Source organism: Gymnoscopelus microlampas (assembly GCF_963454915.1).
Source record: "Gymnoscopelus microlampas genome assembly, chromosome: 9".
Classification (NCBI taxonomy): domain Eukaryota; kingdom Metazoa; phylum Chordata; class Actinopteri; order Myctophiformes; family Myctophidae; genus Gymnoscopelus; species Gymnoscopelus microlampas.
The window spans coordinates 11,580,790-11,608,745 of NC_139946.1; the positions used below are offsets into that span (position 1 = coordinate 11,580,790).

General features: G+C 43.0%; 1 protein-coding gene across 1 annotated transcript; it reads left to right on the top strand.

Moving 5' to 3' along the window:
- Window positions 1-233: 233 nt before the first annotated feature.
- On the top strand, window positions 234-27,956 carry hsd11b1la (hydroxysteroid (11-beta) dehydrogenase 1-like a; the record flags this gene model as incomplete). The annotated part of the gene is made up of 9 exons (XM_084065957.1): window positions 234-330; window positions 2,960-3,090; window positions 3,773-3,976; window positions 6,278-6,371; window positions 7,609-7,774; window positions 8,399-8,514; window positions 12,719-12,848; window positions 26,059-26,065; window positions 27,879-27,956. The coding sequence occupies exons 1-9, from the start codon at window positions 246-248 to the stop codon at window positions 27,954-27,956; spliced, it is 1,011 nt and encodes a 336-aa protein (XP_083922083.1). The 5' UTR covers window positions 234-245.

The following is a 27,956-nucleotide window of genomic DNA, read 5'->3' on the forward strand; positions in this document are numbered from 1 at the left end:
ATATATATTTAACATATCTTCTCTTCTGGGGGTCCCTGTCAAAACATTTTCAAATGGGGGTCCGCGGTGAAAGGGTTTGAGAACTACTGCTTTAAGGGAAGTGACGTCGCCAAACTGAACACGCCCTCTCAGTGGTTTGAAAGGTTTTCCAGTAATCATTGCAGCTCTGACTGCAACCAGGCCTTTTCATTTCTTCCACTGCTATTCCATTCACAGAGGCAAAGAAACACTTATATGATTGCAAAATGAATATTTTTACTAAACTCATGCTGCTTAGTGTTGGTGTAATTGTCATTGCTGTGAAGTGGAGGGCACCCACTTTTAATGCAGGTAAGAAATCATGTTTTGAAATGAAATTGTTGGGTTTTAAACCACTGTGCAGTGTAGTTAGTTCCTAACATGCATTCTTCTTGTGTGCTTAGACATGGAATTAAAACTGGATAATTATGATTGGTAACAGCTTTCATATTTAATTATTTTCCTCCAATCTTACCACCCACGACAAAGGTTATTGTATAGTAGTGTGTATATCTGTCTGTTTCTTATACAGTATGTCATCATGATTTGTGTGCATGGGGAACTCATTTTAAAGTGCTTTATGAGCCTTCCAGTTTAGTAGACCTTGTATTGTGAATTTGTACTTCCATGTACTGTTGTTCTCATGTCTTACTAAATACACAAGTACATCAATCAATCAAACCCCGCTATCTACAAACAACCAAGCTAGCTAATATTTGACAAAGAAGGATATCAAAGACCAAACCATTTTGGACTATGCCACAAAATAGAGCAGATTTGGTCCTCAACTGGGTCTGGGGGTTGGTTCAATGCCAATCAATGCCCTGAAATGGTCTGCATTAGCTGCACTGGAAGAAAGTAATACATTATTATTATTCTCATTGGGCCAGCCTTACTCCATGGCCTGCTGTAATCTGGTGGCTAGCACCTGAAGAGAGGGGGTGACATCCTGGTGCCTGGCTGCCTGAGTCCAGCCTAAAGTGCTCCAGATGATTGGTTCTCAAAGTGGGGTCCGTGGACCCCCAGGGGTCCTTAGTGGGTCCCCAGCAAAATGTGTTAATATATCATCACAATAACTTTAACCACTTTAACCTTTTATACTTTGGCTATTCAAAAATAGCAGATATCGGTGCCGCACTATGAGCTTGTAGATCTGCTATTTTTGAAAATCGTGAATTTGTGCAAATCCTTGAATATAATATTTTTTTAAGTGAACTTTTTTTACTCAAATCTTTGCTTATGGGGGGTCCCTGGAACAAAATATTTTTGACATGGGGGTCCGCGGCCAAATCGTGGGGTTCCTTGACAGTTTGAGAACCACTGCTCCAGATGGATCATGGTTCAGTGGGGGCAGATCCAATTTGGTCTGGGCCTGGTCCTGTGTTGGCTGGGATGTGGGACTGATGATGGCACACAGGTGCCACCCGCTGCACCAACCATAAAAGTCCTTCAAAGGCATGCTTGTGGGTGTCTGGCCCATTTTAGAAGAAGAGGTCCGTGTGGAAACAGAGAGACACACTAGACTAGATGACCCTAACACTGGCGTCCGAGCCTCCTGGGACTTTGTGATGGGGTTAGAGGTTTACTGTGGACAGTGAGCCCTTCCAATGGGCGCTGTGCAGCATCCCAGGCTATTAGTGGCTGAGGAGACATTTCCCGGTATACCACGGGGCACATCTGGACAGTTATTGTTCTTTTATTACGACATGGCTCTGCAGAAGTGAGCTATCTAGAAATGGGTGAAACCTTGCCCAGGGGAGCGACCCAACGAACCCATTGTAGTGAGCTCATTCTTGATCGTTTACAATTAATTGTTTGACCGCTGACGATCGGCACATACAGTAGTAACCTTCCTACAAAATAAATACCCTAGTATTACTGTATAGCTGTTTGTACGGAATAGACAATTTCTTACAAGAATTTAGGATTTCCATGACTGACATTTGCACACTGTAGTCTGTCTTGTAAAGCGTTATTATCCAGTGTTTCATGTGGCACCTTCGCCAGAACCAATTCCTGCATATCCTACTAGTGTCAATGGCAATAAAGTGCTTCCGACTGAGTTCTGGGTGATATGGTCAACATACTGACAATAAACTGCTTCTGAGGTCTGGGTGATATGGTCAAGGATGTTTGGTAAGATCCTGGTGTAGAGGGTACAAATGTGTCAGTACTGGCCAGACTGGCCATCCAGAGCCGCTAGTAGTAGTATCGTAATTAGCATACATTTTACTACAGCATGACTACTTTCTCAGTTTTTCTCTTGGTCTGTTTTCTCTATTGTCTACTCTGTGTCCATGCACTTTGTCATTAATCTTGTTGTGTCTATCTATTGTTGGGTTGTCCCGGCAGCACCAGATTGCCATAGAACGTCGCTTTTATCAGACTCATACTATAGGTAATAAAGTGAGTTTGATTCTAATGCTATTGCTATATCAAAAACAAGTGTTCTAATGCAGGGGTTTTCAACAGGTGGTCCGTGGACCACTTGTGGTCCCTGAAGGTATTGCATGTGGTCCCTGACCATGTTGCAATGTGTTTTTTTCTTCTTGTTCCATGGAACAGTGCATATTATCGACCTGGTGACCTATGATGACATGTCAATGTCGCCAGTTTCTGGTAAGTCGGAGGTCAAGAAATTCCACAGAAAAGGGAGTTAGAATCTCAAGAAGGGGAAGTGTACCGGATTGCCTGATGGAGTCATCATTATTAGGAAATGTGGCCATATAATTGCATGTGTCTGTAGTCCATGGACCACTGGTTGAGAAACAGTGGGATGTATCATGGGATGCATGCATACAGTAGCAAGTGTTAGCAAAGCACTAATCTTAGCTCATATGATCCCCACCCAACACAACAGTGGTCCTCAGGTTGATTCTTAGTCAGGATGGTGGTCCCTGGTTCACAGTCAGTTGAAAACCCCTGTTCTAATGTGTTTCAGAATCCCTGAAAGGTGCCAGAGTACTGGTAACAGGGGCCAGTACAGGTATTGGTGAACAAATGGCTTATCATTATGCTCGCTTTGGTGCCCAGATAGTCATCACAGCGAGGAGGGAGGGCGTGTTACAGGAGGTCAGTGAACTTTACATATTTTAATTGACTAAATGTATTCGCCATGATGTGTATTAAATATTATACAACCCAATAACATTCCAAAAATAACTTCTGTGTTGGATTCAGTCCAACAACCTTTGTTGAAGACAAGAATGTGTGATACCCTGATTAAGGTATGCAGCCAAAACAAGTTGATATATGTATGTGTGTGTGTGTGTGTGTGTGTGTGTGTGTGTGTGTGTGTGTGTGTGTGTGTGTGTGTGTGTGTGTGTGTGTGTGTGTGTGTGTGTGTGTGTGTGTGTGTGTGTGTGTGTGTGTGTGTGTGTGTGTGTGTGTGTGTGTGTGTGTGTGTGTGTATGTATATATGTATATATATATATATATATATATATATACACACACACACACATACATATATCAACTTGTTTTGGCTGCATACCTTAATCAGGGTATCACACATTCTTGACTGTATAGATCTTAATACTATATATTCCTTTTCTATTGTTATTACACTGTTGAGGAAGCTCTAAGCACAATAATTTCATTTCCTGCAATGTTACCACAGTTGTATTGAAAGTGTGGGTGACCATAAAAACCTTTTGGACGTACAAGTTTTCCAACCGACAACAACGATATGGACTTTTGTGTAACTGAACAGGTTCAAATAACCCTGCAGCTCTGTCCAATTTGGCTTCTACAGGTGGCAAAGAAGTGCATGAGTCTGGGTGCAGTGAAAGCCGTGTACATAGCAGCAGACATGAGCAATGTGTCTGACCCAGAAGGAGTTGTGAACTTTGCTGTGGACCAACTGGGAGGGCTGGATTATGTGGTTCTCAATCACATTGGGCCGAGCCCATACAGCATGTGGGAAGGAGATGTGGAGCACACCAGGTACTTGATGCAGGTATTGCATCACATTTTCTATACTCTTGAGAGAAAAAGTGTGTGTGTGTGCGAGTGCGTGTGTCTGCGTGCCAGATACAAGCCCTCCACCCTCTCTGGTTTCCAAACAGTCTTTGTCAGACATTGAATGGATGCTATGCTTTGCTTTACATTAGCAAGGCATGATTGAATGGTTTACTTACTACACAGTAGGTGTCAAATAGATATTCTGATAGCAATCATTGCTATAGAGCAGTGGTAGGCATATACCAGGCAACAGGTGGCCCATGGGCCAGAACTTGCCCGCCAGCTATTTTGTAAATGTATTTTTATCTGAATAGAGTTGTCCCACATACAGGATATAATGTCCAAATAGAGAATCTGCCCCCAGCTGAAGAATGCTTTTATCCATGTTGAGAGTGAATGGCATGCAGGTGTTTCACACTTTCTCTCCATAATTGAGCTTCTATTGTTCTATATTGTGAAATAATTTACCTCTGTTTGGAATGGAGTATGACTGTCTATCCAGAATGATGCAAGTTTTTTTTTTTTTTTTTTTTTACTTTTAATGAATTAAATGTCCTCTAAGTGCAACATTCAAGGATGTGGCCTGCACACATTGATTACACAAGCTTTTCTATCTGCACCTGTGTGATTACACACAATTCTGTTCAGTATGCAATTATGCCACACAAATCTTAAATTTATTAAGTTTCATAGCAATTAATATATGTATTTTATATAGAATGGTCTGTCGCAAGTTCCAGTTCTTAAATTAGCCATTGATTAGTTATGTTCTGGTCACACCATCTAATAACTTAAAACAAATCGGCCAGAGGCCAACCCCATACTTGCCAACCCCTGCTATAGAGTGTTTGTTTGGTAGCAGCGGACACCTGCCTCTCCAACTCTTTAGTAAAGTGACTCCTCTTAAAGTACGGTACCAACCAATCATAATGTTGTCTCACAGCTTGTTTTACATCATTGTAGACTGTGTGTGGGTAAAAAACATTGATTTGTGGTGAGTGGTGGTTCAGAATGCATGCCAAAGAAAAAGGCTAAGGTTCTGGCAAGGTATTGTTCTCTCTCTGCGAGTATTGGGTTGAGCCATTAGGGTTGTGGGCATAATGTGATTGGAGGGTGAATGAGTGTGGGACCAGTTTGACTGCTGTGCTTGCCTGAACTGCCGTAATGCTCCATTCATGACACTTGCAGGAGGTTGCTGCTACTTGTATCCTTAGTTATTGACACATGCTTCAACCCAGGGCTGCCAACGTTGAATCCAGGAGATTTTGGGGGGTGCATGTAGATGTTGTATGCTTTCATATTTAGCTTTTTGGAACCTACATTTCACACAGGGAGGCGTAATTCTTGGGCGCCATACGTGGGCTGAAACTTTGACCAAAAGATTATGATGATTCTATGACGAAAATCGCATCCAAAAGTGCATCGGAAGGGGTTATAGATTGTAGATATTTTTGCAGAATGTGCAATGAAAGTGCTATGGTTCAAGTAGATATGGGGGAAAACACTCAGCATTGTATATACAAGTATTGTGTTTATGTAGCTTTGAGTTTATGTATTTGTGACCGTTTTTTCTTCTTCTCCGGCGGGCTTATTGTCCAGCAGAAAAGAGCATAATCTAAGATGTGCTAAAGCCACTGTAGCAATCCGGTAATATCAGGCTACATTTCACTTAAATGCCAGAGCTTAACTTGACATGTAAATATGACATAAATGCATTAATGTTAAAGATTAAAAACCAAACAATTAAAACCCCACACATTATAGCATTGCATTGTCAACATTGCAAAACAAACATTATACACTTTCACTGGAAAGGGTTTACAACAACGCTTACAGTGTTTGTCATTAACTGTTCCACAGCAGTAACAGACTCTGACTGCATTACAATGATCAAAACAGAGTAAACAATAACAAAATAAATATTTGGACTGTGATAATCAAGGCGTTTTCTTTTTTCTTTTTTGGGGGGGGTGGTATCTGGGGGTCCTCCCCCTGAAACGTTTTAACAGAGTAGATGTAATTTCCTGTGTTCATGGTGAATTTTGTGAGTTTGATACTTTTATCAGGCTTGCTGTACTAGCATCGGAAAATGAGTGAATGGTACAATTTCATCCACTAAAACGCTCGCTAAAGGTAGGCCTACGGAAATTGATTTGATGACTGAGGCAATGTGAGACCCATCTTTAATGTGTGTGTGTGTGTGTGTGTGTGTGTGTGTGTGTGTGTGTGTGTGTGTGTGTGTGTGTGTGTGTGTGCGTGTGCGGGTGCGTGCGTGCGTGCGCGCATGCGCTCAAAGGTCAATTTCTTCAGCTATGTACAGATGGCTTGGAAAGCTCTGCCTACCCTTGAGCAAAGTAAAGGATCACTGGTGATTGTCTCATCTCTCTTAGGTAACGTTTCCCTTATTTCAAGGAATGTTAAGAAATAAATGTACTGCATGTCAACAGGCTATAACATCCTGAGCCACGTTAGGACGCTTCACGTATCTTATTTCTACAGTATTTACCTACATAGCTATAACTACATGTCCATATGTACATAATTGATCCATATTACTGTTGGATACTACATACAGTATTAGATACTACTATATCCCCATTTTACTGATGGGGATATATGATCGACTGCACATGGTATTTATGCCTACATTTATATCTGCAAATGCCTTATGCAACCCTATTTTTATTAATGATAGAATGCACACAATACCTAACACTCTGTTTCAATCATCAGATGTCATGCTATCTCTTATTTTGTCTTTCATATTGTTATCCTATTTTAATATTTGTTAGCCTACTACTTATTCTGTATTTGTTCTCTACCAATACCTGTATCTGTGTTTCATCCTTACTGCGTTGCTGCTGTGAGTTTCCCATAGGAACAGTAAAGGTCCATCACTATCTAAAAAGCCCAACTGCTCTTTGATCTGAATGATCTTTGATACTCAGATACTACCAGAAGAAACGATTATGTTTTCTGTATGCAATAATTTCAAGATCACTGTTACCAAGTGGGATTGTAGATCGGCTTAAAGTCAGTGAAAAACCCTTAAAGATGTCATTAATGGACCAGGCAGGAGGCAGGCTTGCAGGTGAAATAAAAGGTGTTTATTTTGATCCAGGCCTGGGTAACATAAGTGAAAACATAACTAAAGACAACAAAGCAACTCAAAACTCAAACAACACAGGTTCACAGAGAGGTAAGGTGTCAGCCTCTCCCCATGGCAGCCCACACTCAACTGAGCTGTTCCCTTTTATATAGTCTACAGACTCAGACTACAGATAAACAAAAGCATATTAGGATTCCAGTCACAGCAGAACGTGCGCCTTCTGTGGGACTGAGAATTTACATCTATAGTTACAAGCATGCAATACAGCATAACATACAGTACAATGAATGTGTACTGCTGAACATTAGACAATTAGTCTGTCAGGCTTGCTCTGTCACAATTACCTATTGTAACTGTAATAATAATATTATTATTATAGACTTGTAACACATTACACAACATTGCAAGCCAATGTTGTGTAAAACAAGTAACACTTTTGTTTTATTGTTTAAGTATATCTGACATTAAGAATATGTGTGAAAACTTGTGAAAAAGAAAGTCATTTTCGGGTTTCACAGGTAAAGCAACCAGTCCATTTGCGGCACCGTACACTGCCACCAAGTTCGCCTTGAATGGCTTCTTTGGGTCCCTGGAGTATGAGCTGGCCATGAAGCAGAGCAACGTATCTGTCTCTATTTGCACCTTGGGACTCATCGACACTGACGCAGCTATGGAGAAAGTCAGGTCAGAATGATTCAATCACAGAAAATCACATAATATAATATCAGCCAACTATGTTAAAATGACAAAGTATTCTCATTGAACGTCAATCATTGTTTTGTAATAATAGCAACAATTTTGATACTTTAATCTGTGCTTCCACAAAACTTCGCAAAAGTTTGAGAACCACTGATTTATAAGGCATTTGTGGAATCGCCCTTTGAGCTAAAAAGCAGAATTTTACACTTTGGCTATTCAAAAATAGCAGATATACAAGCTCATAGTGTGGTGCCGCGCTATGAGCTTGTAGATCTGCTATTTTTGAGAAATCGTGAAAGGTTTTACAAATCTTTGAATATATATTTTTTTAAAGCAAACATTTTTAACTCAAATCTTTACTTCTGGGGGTCCCTGGAACAATATATTTTGAGATGGGGGTCTGTGGCCAAATACATATACATTTTGGGGTCCTTGACATGAAAAAGTTTGAGAACCACTGATATAGTAACATATGTTTTTTTCAAAAAACAGTTAGGATTTAGAAGACATTTTGTAGAATCAAGTTCGGCCTCAGGTCTTAAGGGTTAACACTCAGGATTTTACTTTGTACCAGTTACAGTATTGAGTGTAGTGTTTTGTGTGCTCTAGGGGAATGCTCAAAAAACCGATACCGTATCCTGCCTCGGAAGCAGCCTTGAACATCATTGCTACAGGAGCTATGAGACATTCAGAGCTGTACTATCCTTGGACCATCCAAATATTATGTATTGTCAAAGACTGGTGCCCTTCCCTTACAAGATATTTTGTCCATAACCTTTATATTAACAACCCTTGATATTAGATATTAATTTTACGTCCATAACTTGTATAATTTTTATAACCCTTGATATTAATGATTCAGTGTTACAATTCCAATATCTGGCATAGAATGTCCACATGAGGGCAGTAGTGCCAAAGTAATGAAATAAAACGAAGGAACAACTCAATCCACCTTCTAGACTTCAAAATAATGTCATCATTAAATCCTTAAAACATGTTTCCTTTGTAACATGGCAACATGGTATAATGGTACACTTTGTGTCTAAAACTGAGTACATATTGTGAAAATTACGAAAATTTGGTTTCTGCCATTTGAATAACAAAGGATTTTTTTTTCATGGTGATTGGTAACAATAAAGTTGTAATTTTTACATGTTCTACTGTGTGTGTGTGTGTGTGTGTGTGTGTGTGTGTGTGTGTGTGTATTAGGGGCTTCACAGAATAATGTAATCAACTATCAAAACCACTACTCGACACTACATCAAAGTCGTCGAATATTCACACATCTGCTGTAGATAGGCTATTTCGCTTCAGCTTAAAAAAATTATATAATATCCTATATTAAAATTCACTAGTGGGTGGGTGGGTGGGCTGATGTCACTCTGACTCAGCCATAACCATATAAGGAGTTCCCAATGCAGCTACGCCCAAATATGGAGTGTGTTGCCTAACCTCAATGTGACATCATGGCATCAGTCGAAAAGAAACAAGTCAGCTCCGTATATATGGCCACAAAAGGGGCATGCTCATTTATGCCCGCCATCGAGCAGTTCGGATATCCAGTTGTCCAGAATCGCCGACCAATATGCCCAAGTTTGGGCATTCCAATATATGGGCATATACTGATGACATCAGGGATCTCCATACATGGGCATTAAAAGGGACACAGGTAGACAGACAGAAACAGATATCTCCATATATGGGCACAAAAAGGATACAGACAGATACAATGGGTTCTCTGACAAAGCCCCCGACACTATGACTTATGACAGACATATTGTTCTTATCGGCAGTGTGACGTAGGTGTGAGGGCTGCGGCCCGAACTGGATGTTGCGGCCCGAACCTCTTTTGTGAGTGTGTGTGTGTGTGTATATATATATATACAATCTGTAGCAATATAGCTACAGACGTGTATCTGCGGGCACTGGTGTTTTGTTGGCTCACAGTTCGAGCATGTAATCATGACATAGCTGTGGTTGTTTTTCAACATAGACAGGCTTGAACAATAATTTTCTCAGTTATTCCATGTTAAATAAACAGAATGAATGAGATCGCTTTCCCTTCAAAGACAGCAGTCTTGCTTGTGCCTAGGATCCGTCATATGATGGTGTCATGTAACGAAAATAGCAGAAGTTCACTATGCGTCCATCCACAACGCATTGTGAACTAAACTCTGGGTTTAATCCTCCAACGGCATTTCACCATAGTGTTATATGACATTCCTATTCTTTTTGATTAATATTGCTATTTATCTTTTATGTGTGGGCTTTTTAAATAATCCACTGTGCTTTTATGAGCGATCCAGTTTAGAGGACCTTGTATTGTGAATTGTACTTCCATGTACTGTTTCCATGTCTTTCTAAATAAAGTATTCAATCAATCAATCAAAGGCTAGATTACGCTGACTCCTATGAATGGGAGCCTGTCCGAGTCTATGGCGATTAGCTTAATGGTTGCTAAGCTAGCATTGGACAAAGGCTATTGGTTTAGTGAAGCTTGACAAATGTTCCATACACAACATGGCGTCATAGCTGGGGGCGTGGTGGGGGTGTGGTCAGTCAAGGGGTAAACATTGACTAGCTGCATTAGCAACAACGGGAGTTGTGCGATTTTAATCTCAAATGCTGTTAACTTGCCATTTTAAAAGTAATCGCCATGTCATACATCAATATTACCTGTTGCCACTGGACAAAGACCGATGCATTAGAAAAAAAACAAAATCGGAATGGATTGTTGTCCTGGACAGACAATCCAACACAATGGCCGCATGTTGCATTCTAAGATATCTAGACCTATCTGATTGAATCTCCTGGCAAGAGACACTTTTACATTTTCTAGAGCTATGATCAATTAAACTTACCATCAAACACTAAGAGCCAGTAATTCATTAATGATGTTTACTGAGCTCATTTGAGTGAATTACATGTTGTTTTGACCTGTGTAACCCCGTGTTACCATGTTGTGAAGAAAGCTGGTCTACTCTGAATGTATTTTTTGCGGTTCACAAACTTACCGGTAACAAAGTGTAGACTGCAGACGTAAACATGTTTAGTCGTCTGGTTCCACAGACGGCCAAACTCAAACTCTCTCTGCAAATGGCTTGCTGCCACTTTGTCTTTCTAAAGGGTTCTTTGTCTTTATTTGGTAAAACGATAAACTTTAAATCGGTAGATCGTTTCTTATTCGTTGTGTAAAACGCAACACAGCAGCTCTTTGGTATTGTAGCCCGTTGGTAGGCAGAACTATTGTTTCCCCCACGCTAACACCGGATGTGCCAAATATGGGTGTTCCTGTCTATCTCTGTGTGGGTCTATTGTTTCCATTATGATGTCACCAGACCTATCAGTAGACAGAGCTCTCTGATTCGCTGGCTACGTGAGACAAGGTCAAAGATCCTTATTCTAACAAGAATAGCCAATCACACACCTCACCACTAGTACGAACAATTTTACATAACCCCTAAATGGGCACGGTCACTCCACTTTATCCAGTTAAAGGAGACATCCGGACATTTTAAGTGTTATCTTTGATGTGTTGCTAATCACTCACCAACATTGAAAGGGTTGTTGAGTTATTCCCAGAGAGTCCCCTTCGTCCCGTCTAACAACCCCCTCCGTTGGCATAATGGGAGCCCGTGGAAAGCTGAAATTCGCCTATTTTAACAAATGGAAAGTATTTTTTTTTTCTCCTAGTACTCATTGTGAAGTCTCATGATACCATAACAGGCACTGAAAGTCCCCGACGAGCTAACGCTAATGCAGAACAAGCTAACGCTGGTTGCTTGTTTCTCTCCCAGAACCTGGCAACTCGTGTTGCCAGGGAGAGAATACGCTCTGAGAGCGCTGGAGCGCACCCCAGGCACACTGGTCATTCATAAATTCGGTCGGAGCATCACAGATTCTTAGAGCGTAGTTCCGAACACAACCATGGTCTCCTAAACCCACCTAAACCCACATGACACAGATTCAGGAAATAGTGTCACATATAGTATCGCAGTGAATCAGTGAGTTTGCAAGCTGACTGATGGGTTAAGGAATTTAAGGAGAAGCTGACACTAACCAGGAAAATGTCTATGACTATAGCATTTTGCTTTTTGGAATTACATAGGGATTACATTCTCTGTCTGTGGCGAGTCGACAACCAATTAAATCATGGTTAAAGTTTTGTTTTAACCAATCACATCGCTTTGACAGGTCAGGTGGGCATTGGCATTGGGCAGGTGAACCAAGCAAGTGAACCAAGCAAGTCAGTCCACAAGTCTGTTGGAAAAAAGTAAATGAGAGTCTAATTAACAAGGGACAGGTTAAGGTAATTGAAACCAATGACTTTTCAATGTGATATAACCCCAATGTGATATAAAGACCATGTAAAGGAAATTACAGGAGCTTCAGATACGAAATCATTATTTAAAGTATAGCTGTCCCACTTTTATGAACCATATAAAATCGTCCTACTACTGGGGGGCGAGACGTAAAAGGCGATAGCCCTTTTTAAGGTTATTAATCAATCAGAACAGGTTAGGGACTTTATGTTTATGTACTGTAGGTTTAGGTTAAGGTTAGTGATAGGTTTAGGCTAAGGATTAAGGTATGGGTGGGATTAGGCCTGGTTTAGGGTTGGAGTTGGGGTTAGGGTTTATGTTAACCACATGAACCCTAGCGACCATAACTTTATTTGACATGTTTCTTTTCAGTTTTCTCCTTGCTCTCCCACTCTACCCCCATTTCCTAAAAACAACAATGACGGAGCTTGCACAAAAACTAATTTCACCCACTTCTTTACACCTGTAAACCAGTGATGCATGTGACAATAAAACATTCTGCAAAAATAGCATATATACAAGCTCCCAAAAAATCCTGAGTAGTGTCGGCTTCTCCTCAAACTCCCAAACACACTGATTCCCATCCTTCCCTGTCCTCCCCAACCAGCCTCCAACTCCACCTCTGTGGACAGCCCTCTCAGCCCCTGCATTCTCAAGCTCCACATATCTCTGCTGCATTCACTTTGTCCCCTCTTTGCTGACCACAGTGGGCCTTATGTGGACTTCCTACAGAGAGAGTGGGGGCAGTTTCTGTGGGGACCCTCCTTGTGTTGTCATTGTTGGTCATCCCCAAGGCACCGCAGGGCAGGCCTCCTGTGAAGTAGTAGGACCTCTAATCCATCCATGGTGGTCTTCTCTATTCTAATACGCCCCACCACCCACCTGAGATTGTACCCTGCTAGGCTTAGATCGGGGAACCACAGTCAGGGGTGGAAAAAGTACTAAAATGTTTTCCTTAAGTAAAAGTATCAATACTGCAATATAGGAATACTCCGTTACAAGTAAAAGTCCGGAATTCAAAATGTACTTGAGTAAAAGTACAATAGTATTGGCATCAAAATGTACTTAAAGTACCAAAAGTAAAACTACTCATTATTTCAAGTTTTCAAATGTATGAACATCTTTTGAAAATAGCAGATCTACAAGCTCACAATTCGTCGCATCTAGTAGCTAAAGATTTCAAATAATTGTAGTGGAGTAAAAGTACAATATTTGCTTCTGACATGTAGTGGAGTAGAAGAAAAAGTATTGGAAATTGGAAATACTCAAGTAAAGTACAAATACCTCAAAATTGTACTCAAGTACAGTGGAGGTAAACACAAATAGCGGTTGGGTAAAAGCTGTATGCTGCACTGGTTATGAGCAGTATATGAGACTTTATATGCATGTCATGAACACCTACTTCCTATACAGAAAGTATTGTAGTGACCTTGAATGTATCAGTTGAAGGATTAAAAACAGGCCAATGACGGCACGCTTTTTTGATGCCGAGTTTTCCCTATAAGCCATGTTCACAGATTTGGTGTGGCTGATAAAGGGATGAGTCATTCAAATACATTTTGTCTTTGTCCTTCTCTGGGGGATTCTTTTCGATGATGTGAGAGAACAGTGAAGATGTTATAATCCCACTGGAGATGCGGCGGTGGAAGTAATCTCTCTTTCTCCCATTCTTTCTCTTTCTTTCTCACACACACACATGGTGGGGGCCTCCTGGGGAAGAGAGAACAGGCACGGCCTGGGAGAGCAGCCAGTAACACCTGCAACAGATTAGTGCTTCTAATGCTGGGTAATAAATCCTCTCACCCTCCTCTCTAGCATCTCCATCTCCAACAAGCATGCATGGAGCCCAGAGCTGCATGGAGAAACATCCACACGCACGCACTCACACTTACAGCATAGTGTAGACTGGAACACACCCGCATAACACACACACACACACCCTCACACTCGACTCACTCACACACAAACCAACATGAGACGCACTGAAACCATCGCGTGTTTCTTTCCCATGTGTGTATTATGTCACACAGGCCTGTTATTGCCAGCCATCATCCCCTTGGTCGTGCCATCCAATACTGCGAGCTTACCCATGCACCACTTACTTATACAATAACATTGCTATTGGTAGCTTGAAGACTTTTCCCCGCGAGTATTAGCCTGGGACTGCATGGGCCCCCGTATAAGGATCAAACAATTTCATCATGGCAGCAAACAAGCCAAGGCCAAGACCAGAGCCGAGGCCTGGTGCTTTACTGGCTGCACATAAAAACCTCAGTGGTGCCAGTCTGCTTCTCCAGCTGGACCCTGCATTATAGCACACATACAGACGCATTCACGGGAGCATGGACGTGGAATTCTGTTTTTTTACCATCCAGGTTATTAGATACTAGTGGAGCATTTCAATGTCAGCAGATAAAGAAAGACAATCTGTAATATGGACTTTATTAACCAAATAAAATCCCATGTAAAGTAGGTACCCCCCCCCCCCCCCCCCTCTCTCCCTGATAGCATATGTCCTCCATTTACGTTGGCTTGGCAAAGTCGCTGATACAGCAGAAATGTCATGTTTCAGGCCCATGAATTGTCACCCATCCATTGAAATAGTGCGGTGCACTTCAACCATCATGCGCCTTTCTCAATTTATGACGCTGCCTTGCCCTGGGTGTTTGAGCACAACGGACTACACAAATCTCCGCCGTGCGGTTCCATTCACTGGCTATGCTGTGAGCAACGTATAGGGGAAATGGCCTTGAAAGGTGCACACGCGTGCATGCAGCATGTGTGTGTACGTGAGAGAGAGTATAATAATATGCCTGTGTATGATTGCATGGGTATATGTTTGTTATATGTATTTGTGTCCAGATGAAAAAAATAGCACTGTCCGTGTGTTTGCACACCTACTACTATATGTCTACTACTAAGTACTGTGTGTGTGTGTGTGTGTGTGTGTGTGTGTGTGTGTGTGTGTGTGTGTGTGTGTGTGTGTGTGTGTGTGTGTGTGTGCGCACGTGGCATTTATCATCCATAGCCTATAGTGAATGGGTGGCCCGCTGCTGAGAATGTGACCCATGAATCTCCTGTGTTAAGGTGGAAGGGAGGATAACAAGGCTTAAATCACATGCAGCGAAGAGCTGATGTACAGAAAAGTATCCCTCTGCTATCTATCTATTCTATACGGTCACACGCGTGTATGTTCTCTCCCACATATGAAGACCACACATCTACCCCGCGCAGCCCCAGACTCTCTCAGGCTTATAATAAAGCCGCAGCTTATTTACCAGGATTGGTAGCTCCCTCCCCTCCCCTGTATCTGATTTTATGATCGTTTTACATGAATTTCATAATGTTGCCCCCAAAGGTCCAATCCGGGATTGTTTTGAATATGTAAATCAGGGTTATCACATACTTTCTTAAAGGGTTTGATTAGCAGATGGAAAATATGGTATATGGGACTTTCTTACACCATCATACATTTAAATGCGTGTTTTACTGAAGTTTAGAGCAAAGTTTAAACGTTATCTATCTATTATCTAGTGTTGGTCCTTCACAGAATTAAAACACGTTTTTCTCCACTGCTGTTTATTTATTTCGTTTTGTGGTGGGGCTGCCCATTGGTTTATGTTTACATCAATGGTTAGGTTACATTTAATTAACAGAGTCGCCTACAGGAAACTGACTAAACAAAAAAACTAAATCTAAAATTGTGACACTAAATGGGCTAAGTAAAACTGATTTATGAAGCACAACACATTATAGTGCGTGCGGTATACTGTAGTCATGTGAATCCTGCTGCGATTGTGGGGTATTGTGAAACTACAATTCTTACACAATAATAAACTGCCAGTATATACATTGGTAAACACACCCACTGCCAGCGATTTTTGTGTTTTATAACCTTTTCAAGTTGTCACAGAATATTTATCTCCAGTATGATCGATCCCCTGATGGTTGCTAAAGTTTCACTGTGTGGTTTCACAAATGTCAACGAGGTCATCGCGACCTCGTTGACATTTGTTGTCCGCCTTTGAAAATAGCATGTCTCGACCAGAAATACATAGTAAAAAAAAAAAGTACACAGGAGCCGAGATACAGCATGTTTAAGTAATAAGTTAACCAGGAAGTGAATGGAGCAGTAAATCTTCGGATCGCGTTATCTCTGGTTCTGTTTTCTCCAAACACGTCTAACGCGTCAATGGCCATGTGGACCCAGTACCAATTGACTCGAAAACGCTTCCATGGCAGTAAAAGAGTTAAGACACAATACACTGTATATATAAATATATAACTTTTTTTTTGAATAAAGTCCATGAAAATAACAGCTGAAGCTTTCACAGCCATTCATATATAATCATCGATCGTGTGCGCGAATAGAAGAGCATGTTAAATCTTCCCTGAACATTGGGCTTCGGCTGAACCTCCGAGATGTTTTCACAAAACGCTGAACTATGAAAACAAGAAGCGAGAGAGAGAGAGAGAGAGAGAGCGAGAGGGTTGAGAGACAAAAGGGTGGACAATATGAAAACCCATGAAAGGGGGCGTCAGTGTGAATAAAAACAGTGTGGGTGTGAGACATGGCTGAGGTGGCCTTGTGGCCCCCATGACCCCCTTCTCCGTGCCCTATTCAGAGCAGCACAATGGTTGACACCTGTGTCCTTTCAGAGCTGGCACTATTATTATTTACATCACTCAGTGGGAGAGGGAGAGAGAAAGAGAGAGAGGCTAGAGGTGCTGTGATGCAAGGGAGTCGTCCCCCCCTCCAACCCTTTTCTCTCTAATTGTTTGTGATAACTCCAAACACATAGGCTGAAGGCGAGGGATATGGGGTGTTTTTACATCCTGAATCCACAATGAGACTGTGTTTTTGTTCCATTTTCCAATTCGTCTGTATCGCCCCTCACCACTAAAATGAATGTGTCAGATGCAGTCAGAAGAAGTCTTGATTAAAATTAATTATGTAACACTGTGCGCGTGTGTGTGTGTGTGTGTGTGTGTGTGTGTGTGTGTGTGTGTGTGTGTGTGTGTGTGTGTGTGTGTGTGTGTGTGTGTGTGTGTGTGTGTGTGTGTGTGTGTGTGTGTGTGTGTGTGTGTGTGTGTGTGTGTGTGTGTGTGATAATTTCCTTGTGTTTGCCCTTACACTTCCCCTGAAAAGAGACCAACAAGACAAGAAATGAATTGACAGTCCTCTTTTTTTCCCCCTTCTTCTATGGGCAACCCTTCCAATTAACAACGTTTCCATCAACCCTTCCAATTAAACATTATATTGTCAGAGGCTAACGGCAGCCTACCCGCCAGTCTCTCAAGCATGAGCATGTCCCTGCTGTGCATAATAAACACACAGCGCTCATTGGACATCTGTCACGGTGGATAACGTGGATTCAAAACATTTTTTATTGCGTATTAACCCATCAAGACCGGCGGGAACGCATCTGTGTCACTTTAGATTTCTTTGGCTATAAAAATAGCAGATATACAAGCTCATAGTGGGGCACCGAGTGCCGCACTATGAGCTTGTAGATCTGCTATTTTTGAAAAATCGTGAATATTTGTGGAAATCTTGAATATATATATATACATTTTAAAGGGGAAATCCACCCATTTTCAATATTTAACTATGTCATTAATATAGCATAAAGGAGTTGTGTGGAAATAAGAAAAAAGTTCCCCCCTTTCTGTGTTGCCTTGAACTGGAGGATTGATTGTGGGTTTAACATTGCAAATTACAACATGATGACTCATCATGTTGTAATTTGCAATGTTAAACCCAAAATCAATCCTCCAGTTCAAGGCAACACAGAAAGGGGGGAACTTTTTTCTTATTTCCACACAACTCCTTTATGCTATATTAATGACATAGTTAAATATTGAAAATGGGTGGATTTCCCCTTTAACTCAAATATTTGCTTGTGGGGGTCCCTGGAACAAAATATTTTGAGATGTGTTTTTTTTAAACTGTTTATAAGACATTTGTAGAATTCCCAGATGCAAAGATTTGAGTTAAAATGTTCGCTTTAAAAATATATATATCCAAAGATTTGCACACATTTTCCACGATTTTTCAAAAAAATAGCAGATCTACAAGCTCATAGCTGCTATTTTTGAATAGCAAAATAAATCTGAAAATGACAGACAGATGCGTTTCCCGGTCTTAATGGGTTAAAATGTAACGGCGCACAATGGGGATGGGGTGTTGGTGGGGATGGGGTTCGGGGTGATAGGGGACGGGGGGCATCACGTCGGCGTGCTCTCTTGTGGTCCGTCCCCTCTGTGTGGCTGGCTGACCAGGCCTGGTGGAGAGAGAGAGAGAGAGGCACGTCAAGCCTGGGTGGCAGGGTGGGGGTAACATGAATTCTTTTTTTTTTTCTTTCTTTTTTTTTTTTTCATTGGGGGAGAGAAAGCCCAATTAACAAAGGATAAGAAGTGAACCGTAAACACCCTCAACAAGGCCCAACAAACCTACAAGAACAAGAGCTGGCTTTCTCTCTCTCTCTCTCTCTCTCTCTCTCTCTCTCTCTCTCTCTCTCTCTCTCTCTCTCTCTCTCTCTCTCCCCTCACCCCCCCCCTCCCACCCGACTCACTCACTCTCTCTTCCACTTCCACCACAAAAGGAAGGCTCAGAGCTTACAAAGTGCCAATTAACACTGAATGTTTGCCCCTCGCACCTCCCTCTCTGAACTGCTGACAGCTCTGGTGTTTGGGTTAATACCAAAGGCCTGCAAAGAATTATAATTCTCCTCCTTGCCCCCCCCCCCGCCCCCCCCCCCCAGCCCCTTTTCCCTCCCTCTCCTATCCTTTTATTTTGTTTCCAATGGGGTGGTTTTACAGTTCAATGCACGTTCAAAGGGTGATATAAAATGACTTTCCAAAGAATTTCATTCGGGGAGGAGAGGGGCTGTGTGTGTTGCATTGGGGCGACCAGGGGCAGGACCAGGGATCGGGAACGGGGGGGGGGGGGTTGGGGAGACGAGGGGGGACAGAAACACTGTGGACAGGATGGCACAAGGCATAATTTCAGCATAAGGACAATGGATCTTATCTTTATTTCCTTCATGATCCCGTGAAATGTACAGTAGTGTATGTGGCCATATGTCATCTGCATAACTGAAGCAGACGTTGATGCGAGTTCACCCCGGCCGGCGTTTTCTTCTGTTGTTTTTGCTGTTGTCTTTGTCACAAGCATATTGTAATGCAAAACAAACAAAAAAAACTGTGACCCCAATCGCACAGAGTGAACAGCACAAACAAACCTAACAGGCAAACACACATGCGCACACACACACACACACACACACGCACATGCACATGCACATGCACATGCACATGCACATGCACATGCACACACACACGCACACACGCACACCTTCTTGCCCAGTGGAGCCACATAGGTCCCAGTTGAGATGAAGATAGTGGTTTGGGTCATTTATCAAAGCGAAGGCTGTGGCATGCTTGTTTTTCTCCCTTGCTAGCGCCAATAAATCAGCCTACTGAATAAAAGAGTGGCCAATGAGGCGGGGTGAGAGGGTTAAACCCTGAGAGAAATGGAGAACCCCAGACTCTTTAAGGGAGCTTCTGCCTAGGCTCCATTCCTCCTTTTGCTCAGACTGTGGGGCTCGCCTGAACAATTTATGACCTCTGGAGACCGGGGTCTATAGTGTGTCTTCTCTTCTGCTCTCTCCATTCCATTGGCCAACTCACTGATTCAAAATACCTTGTCAGAAGCACTTAATATTATGGATTTCTAATTGTCCATAAAATGTTTGGCGCTCACAATTATGACTTGGTGGACAACACTGCGCCGTAAAATCCTTCAGTGTTGATTTAATTCTGAGAGCGTATGTGACCGAATGGACCAAATTGACCCCTTTTACCCTTTTTTTCTTAAGACAACGATGTTGAATATGATGATGATGATGATGATCAGAAGTTGTTCATGAAGGGCCTTCACTGTCAGGACGTTATATTAGTGGTGATGAGCAGCACCAAAGAGAGCGGAAGAGAGAGAGGATGAGTGGCACCGATGGAGTGGAACCAAGTCGGACCAGCTTTATTTACGTTCTAATAAGGAGTGAGCGGAGTGGAGCGGAGAGCTGACGTGACCTGACACGGTTCATGGTTCTACCAGTCAGGGCTGGCTGGGTCTAGACCTCAACCCCAGGACCCCAGGGTCAGATGAATACTCTTGCAGCCACACTGGAATGAGGAAAGCTGGGGCAAGCAAGGCATGTGACTTGTTGTGCACGGCCTCCATGCTAAATCCAGGATTCCAGGAACATACTTAACCACTTAAACCCATTATTTTACACTTTGGCTATTCAAAAATAGCAGATATACAAGCTCAGTGCCGCTCTACGAGCTTGTAGATCTGCTATTTTTGAAATATGATATATGATATTTTGTGAAAATGTGTGAAAATCTTTGAATATGTATTATTTTAAAGCAAACATTTTTAACTCAAATCTTTGCCTCTGGGGGTCCCTGGAACAAAATATTTTGAGGTGGGGGGTCCGCGGCCAAATATATATAATTTTTACATGAAAAAGTTTGAGAACCACTGATACAGAAACGCTTTTTAGAAAACTGTTGCGATTTAGAAGACTTTTTGAAGAATCGGCTTCAGGTCTTAATGGGTTAAATGATTCAAAGATTTTTCCAAAAGTTTCACATTTTCATAAATTGTGAAAATGAGCGTTGTGGAAAAATAGCGGTTCACAGCGCTCACAATGCATCGCATCGCGTTGTGAGCTTGGGGATCTGCAATAAATAAATAAAAAGTTAGGTTTTCTCCCAAAATAGGGACACCAGATTGTGGTAAACTGAAGTGAGCAAAACTAAAAACGGGTTGTTGCTGGTGCGGGGGTCTCACGACATTAATGAAGAATTCAACTGCAAGAAAACTGAATGTCCAGCGCCACATTTTAGATTCCAGGGGCTATACGTGAGTGAGCTACTACAGTATATTGTCTTTATCTGGAGATTTATTTGGGAACAGGTGTTTCTTCTCTGAACCGTGCTGCTGCCGGGTTGGTGAAGGAGCCACTCAGACCGACCGCTCTCTATAACATCTGATTCACATAAACTATAATTCACCCCCCACCCCCTTCCCCTCGCCCCCCCTGAAAGACAGATCCGAGGTCAGCAATGTGGCCGTGTCGTGGGGGTCGTGAGAAATGCGGAGAGGAGCACGCGCCTCTAGCAGAACTGAATGTCAAAAGGCAATTCAGTTGTGCTTTTCTCTCAAAAACTGTATTGAGAGTAAACTGCAATTCTCTCTCTCTCTCTCTCTCTCTCTCTCTCTCTCTCTCTCTCTCTCTCTCTCACATCCCTGCTTCCTTTCCACAGCTCCCCTCTTCCTCGTCTCTCTCCTTGTTGTTCCCAGCGAATCTCGTAGGAATTTCCCCCAAAATGTTAGGGCGGTGATGTGATCCGGTCTGTGCGTGTCTGGAGTCTGGGTGACCCCTGTAGGAGTGGAGCAGAGCACAGCAGTGTGGCCCTGGGGTCCACAAAAAAAAAACCCTGTGGGACCCTGATCTAGCCTTGTAGTCCAGGCCTTATACTCTAGCAGCATAATACATGGATCCTGCATGGCTGGGGCTGTAACTCACCCGGCCGGCCTACACACGCGGTTTGGGACGGTGTGGAGGTAGGGGTGAAACACAGGTCAGCCAGGGAGGGAAGGCCTGCCTCAGTGTCTGTCTGTCTGTCTGTCTCCGAGAGTGAGAGCGGAGGGAACGAGAGAGAGACAGGCAGAGAGACAGATAGAGAGAGAGAGAGAGAGAGAGAGGGGCCTGGTATAGGGGCTAGGATAAAAAGAGGATGAAAGAGGAGGGGAGGAGGTGGTATAGTTGGGAAAGAGGGGAGTCACAGGGAGGGAGGAGTGTGGGAGTGGGAGTCCAACGTTTGGACGGAGCTGAAGATTTGACTATGAGGAAAGAGATTGTTAAGAAATCGAAAAGGTGGAAAGGTGGGCAAGTCTGAACCACTTAAACCCCATGTGGGTAACCACTAACCGGAGTAGTCCCTCAGGGCTCAATACTAGTGTATTTTCTGTTTTCTGTTATTGTGGGGAAAGCTTTCGTGGAGAAAAGGCAGAAAAGCCGATCTTGTCGATATGCTGTTTTCAGCGAAAGCTTTCCCCACAATACCGGTGCTGGGGTTAAATCCAAAATCATGTAGTTCTTCTGCCTCATCCATCAATGTTCAGCTGTTCCCCATGTTTCAACGACCGACGCCAACAAGTAGACATACAGTGCATCTTATACAGGGTTATATTTTTTAGGGTTGAGCTGATCTTTGACAGTCCGTATCAAACAGTTGATCAAAAGCATCTTTTTTTGTGTGTGCGTTGCTTTTACAAAAGACCATATCAAATCCACTTGACAGTTCTTAGATGTCATACAGAGTAGTGCGCTGGCAATATGAAAGGTTTCAGTTGATCACAGCACGTGCGCGCGGACACATGCACGCACGCGCACACACACGCGCACGCACGCACGCACGCACGCACGCACGCACGCACGCACGCACGCACGCACGCACGCACGCACACACACACACACACACACACACACACACACACACACACACACACACACACACACACACACACACACACACACACACACACACACACACACGACCACCACCACTCGTAGAATAGAATACATACGTTCATAATAAAATGTCACTCGGCCAAGTAATCTGATTTGTACAGCTCTCTAGGTTATCAGTTCAGATGATTTTTACCAGGTTTTTTGGTGCTGAAGTTTTTTGCTGCTGAAAGTGATTGATGAGGGCTGGGTAATTGTCCATTGTGAGGGGATGTCAGTGGGGGGACGGCATGTCACCTCGCAGTGAGAGTATGAGAGTAGAGGGGGAATGGTAGTGATTACATCTAATATTCAACATCTGGGAGCGATTGCCTCAGAAGACGAGTTTCAAAGAGGAGAGGAAAAAAAGAAAGGAGCAGCAGTAATTTGCACGGGATTTACGAATCTCCTGAATCGAATTTGGGAATCTTTATTCACCATCTTGTTCTATTCCCTCAGGAGGGGGACGTCTTGCTCATGATATGCATGCACACACATCCATAAACATCCCTGCTCTATATATCGCACACACGCGCGTCGACCCAAATAACTCGTAAACACTTTTCTTTTGTACAAAAGTGGTTTGGGCTTAAGATAATTCCTGAGTGTTCGTTTTAACTCTGAGAGTGTACCAATGTAACCGAATAGATGTTTTACTGTGGATTAGTCTGTAAAGAAATACAAATAAATAAGTTCGCCACCAAATAGTTTGCTCACTGGCTCACGTATCACAACTTCATGGATTTTCGGTGTCTGCCTGTGTGCAATCATGAGCCACCCAAGAAATGGCTGCCTGTCTGTCAGAGTTGAGTCGGAGCCAGGTCAGAAGTGATCAAAGACTGTGGAAGGGGAGCGAGAGAAACAGGGTTATCTGGTCCCAATTACATTCAATCATGGGAAATTGGCAAAGTGCAAAGCGAGGGGAGATCTCCATGATGAGAGCACGAGGCCAGATGAGCTGAGGTGGTCCACCGAGATTCCTGCTGGCTTCACATAGAAGACGAGAAGATGATAGGGCCTGGATATGTGATTCCCATTATCTTTATCTTTATCCTTTCCCCCCCCCTATTTGGGTTTATATCTCTGTCTTGTGACTCACACTGTGCCTTTTATCAGCTGTGAAACCCACTGACTATTGAAGATTTAGGGAATTAACTAACAATTATGTGGTAGAGATGTATTGATAAGCAAAAGCGACATTAAAAGGTGATTACGGTCACACAAAGGGCCTTGGTTTGTGTACCAAAGGAATCAAACAGATTACATTTCCCCGCCTAATGAATGCTGATCCAGAGAAGGAGATAACCAAACCTTAGCATAACAAAGGGGGATTTCTCTTACTGAGGGTTTGCTTTCTGATTTGCGAAATACACATGGTCTGTCCTCTCTCCCGATTGGCCGAGAGCACTCACTGAAGAATGCCAACAAAGTGACTCTCCAGTGTGCTGTGCACCCCCTCCGCCCAATCCCCCACCTCCTCTCTTTCCAGCAGTCCCCCATCCCCCACCATCACCCATCTCTCTGTTTCCCCCATGCACCCAGCGTTGCCAGATCTGATTATTATAATTTCCCCCCAAGATTTTATTTGAAAATAGCAGATCTACAAGCTCACAACGCGTCGCATCGCGACGCGTTGTGAGCTTGTAGATCGGCTATTTTCAAATAGCTGATGCATGTTTAAAGTGCTCACGTGGCCCATAGTCGCTTCTTTTGGGCTTGTTCTCCTAGACCTGGTTGCTTGTTTCTCTCACAGAATGGCAACACTGCATGCACCCATCCCCCCTCGTTGGTCCCTACTTTCCCCCCTACTACCCTCTCCTCCCTCCCTCCCTCCCTTTCGCTCCTCACTGCCTCATGGCTCGCTGTGACCCATCTTGCACCTCCCGGAGCCCACAACAGACGCTTGGTGTGTGAAGAAGGTCAGGAGTTCAGGCCCAGGCTGAGGTTCCATCCCTCCCTCTCTGCACAGAGGAGGCTGGGCCCACAGGGTTTATAATTATCTGCCGTGGGCATTCAGTGCAGGTTCAAGCACAGTGCAAGCGCTGGCACCAAGCGAGGGGGGGATGCGCTTGGCTACACACTTGGTGATTAGTTTGTCCCTAATTGTCAGCTCCTTGTTCCTCTTTTACCAATCTCTCTGTCTCTGTCTCTCTCTCTCTCTCTCTCTCTCTCTCTCTCTCTCTCTCTCTCTCTCTCTCTCTCTCTCTCTCTCTCTCTGTCTCTCGGTCTCTCTCTCTCTCTCTCTCTCTCTCTCTCTGTCTCTCTCTTTCTTTCTCTCTCCTTCCTCTCACTCTTTTTCACTTTCACTCACTATCTCTCTCACACTCTTTTCCCGCAATATTATTTACATGTTTGCATAAAATGCAGTGCGTAGCTCGACTGTCCGGACCAAGTTCTTTGCCTCACATTTTGTGCTTCATTATGCATGCCAAACTGGGGGTCCTTCAATTAAAATGGTTGAGAATTTACTGCTAGAGCTGTAAAAATCATCTCTTATGGGGGGGTCCGTGGCATCTTTTCAAATGGGGGTCCGCGGGCTAATAAGTGTCAATTTGGGGGTCCTTGACATGAAAAAGTTTGAGTCCTCACATTGTCCTCCTCAGGCAAAGGGAGAGATTGAATGTCCAGTGTGTAATTCATAAGTCGTCCCTGGTGGATCAACAGACTTCAGACCGCTATAGTATATTTGACATTTAGGGGGTGAAGAGTGGCAGACACAAAAATAGTCAAAGATATATAGCAGACTTTACTCCTGAGCTGGAGTGATGGGTATCCAGATAGATAGCATTTCGGATGGGTAAATTACTTTCTGACACATTGAACCCCATTCAGTGCAGATGAAGTGAGCATGTCACGTAATCAAGAATCAAGAGAATCAAGAATCAAGGTTTATTATTATTATTATTATTATTATTATTCTGTGTGTGTGTGTGTGTGTGTGTGTGTGTGTGTGTGTGTGTGTGTGTGTGTGTGTGTGTGTGTGTGTGTGCGTGCGTGCGTGCGTGCGTGCGGCCGTGCGCGTTTGTGCAAATAAGGCGGAACCATAATGTGCAGATAGCTTGTGTATATAGCCTACTATAGCAACACTGGTAACATAAACATAACATTAAAAGAAAATGCTGTCAGGATCTGCATTTTTGTGCCTTATTTTTAAGTGTGTTCTTGTACCTTACTTTGAAGTAATAGTCTTGTGTTTCCTGTCTTCCATTGTAGTTGTCACCTGTCTCGTCTCGCTTACCCTTGTGATTATTGTTCATTTGTATCACCGATGATGTCCCGTTTGCCCCAGCCTATCCCTGTGTTGATCGTCAGTTGATTCACCTGTGTCCTGTTAGTTCCTGTGTCTATGTAAACTCCCCTGCAGGTGTGAGGTTTGCGTTCATGCTTTTAGTCATTTGTGAAAGGTGTTCTAGATCTGTGTAGGTTTTGGCCTGCCCAGTTGATTTGGGTCCTTCACTCATAGCCTGAGAAAATGAGGCATGACCATGTGTACCTCTACCTGACATTGTCGGAATCGAGCAATCCAGCATTGACCAACACACTTTATTTTTGTTCTCTTGAGTGTCCTTGTTTCTCAAAACCCATTCAATCCCGGAACGCAGCTGTGTCATATACAAGCTCATAGCACGGCACAGAGTACCGCGCTATGAGCTTGTAGATCTGCCATTTTTGGAAAAATTGTGCAAATCTTTGAATATGTTTTAAAGCGAACATTTTTAACTCCAATCTGTGCACCTGGGGGTGCTGGAACAACATATTTTGAGATGGGGGTCCACCGCCAAATGCATATCATTTTAGTGGTCCTTGACATGGAAAAGTTGGAGCTCCACTGATATACAGTAGCAACATACTGTTAGAATTTAGAAAACATTTTTAGATATGTATTTGGCTGCGGACCCTCATCAAAATGTTTTGTTCCAGGGCCCCAGAAGCAAAGATTTTAATTACAAATGTTCGCTTTAAAAATATTTGTATTCAAAGATTTTCACAATTTTTCAAAAATAGCAGATCTACATCTGCTATTCTTAAATGACACAGATGCATTCCCGGATTGAATGGGTTAACAGCCACCAGGTAGAAACTCTTCCTGAGCCTATAGAGCCCCGGGCTTAAGACATCTCAAGCACTTGCCAGTCCGCCTCATCTCAAAGTTCAAACAGTCCATCATTCCTCCAAGAGGAAAAAAGCGAGGCCCCAAGTTCTACGGCCACAGATGGCCTGTGTGGGTCACTGACATATAGGGAAACCATGTGGCCTTGACATTGTTGTGTCCCTGTCTGTCTGAATGAGTTCACATCCATGAACACAATCCACATATTCTTCATGCCTAAGGCAGGGTGCGATTTTTCGCTCGGAAAAAATGGACAATATCATTTTTTAAAAGAACACATGGTTCTCTATGACCTCATGCACACCGGCTCCGAATTTGCTGTGAAGCAAGTGGCTGCGGCGGTGCGTTTTTTTCTTCAATCGAACACACTTCGATTCGTGTGTCTTTTTGCATGCAGTTAAAACTGATAGACCAATCGCATCCTGTCTGCAAAGGCCTTTACCTGGGACGTTCAGCAGCATTTACTCAAAAACTAACTAGCATGAAGATAGGAGGTCAAACCTAAAGCAAAGATTCTCAACCTGTGGGCCATGGGTGCGAGGGTATTGCAAGTGGGCCCCCAGATAATTGGCAAAACATTAAGATTTATAATATAATAAGAACTTAAAGTCTACTACGTTAGTTCCATTGCCGGAACACATTCGGTTGATTGATCATAAACGTGTTCTGAAAATGCCCACCCGTCTGACCACTTAACAGGGCAGCCAAATGGCTGTCGTGTCAAGTGGTCAAATGGGTGGGCCGCGAACGCTTTCGAAGATTTTCAAATGGGCCCCCAGGATCCAGAAAAGGTTGGGAACCTCTGACCTGAAGTAATGAGCTTTGTTTAAAGCTCTCTCTTTCTCCGAACTGATGATTCAACAGAAAGAGTCAACACTCAATATTCAAACAAAAGAGCCGGGAACTTGTTGTAATTCATTTGAGAGTTTCTCCTCAGCCTTGGAGGGGGGTGGGGGGGGGGCAAGTGATTCTGATGTGTTCCACTGAAAGGTGAACGTGTGCTTTCCATCAGGCCTTTATATTGGCACTGACAGGCGGCGTGATAAATGACACTGGATCACTCCATCCCTCAGTGCCTTCAGAGATGTCTCTGTGCCATTACTCACTTACACATGAGATCTCTACGAGGGTCCATCACGGCCCAGCTCTGA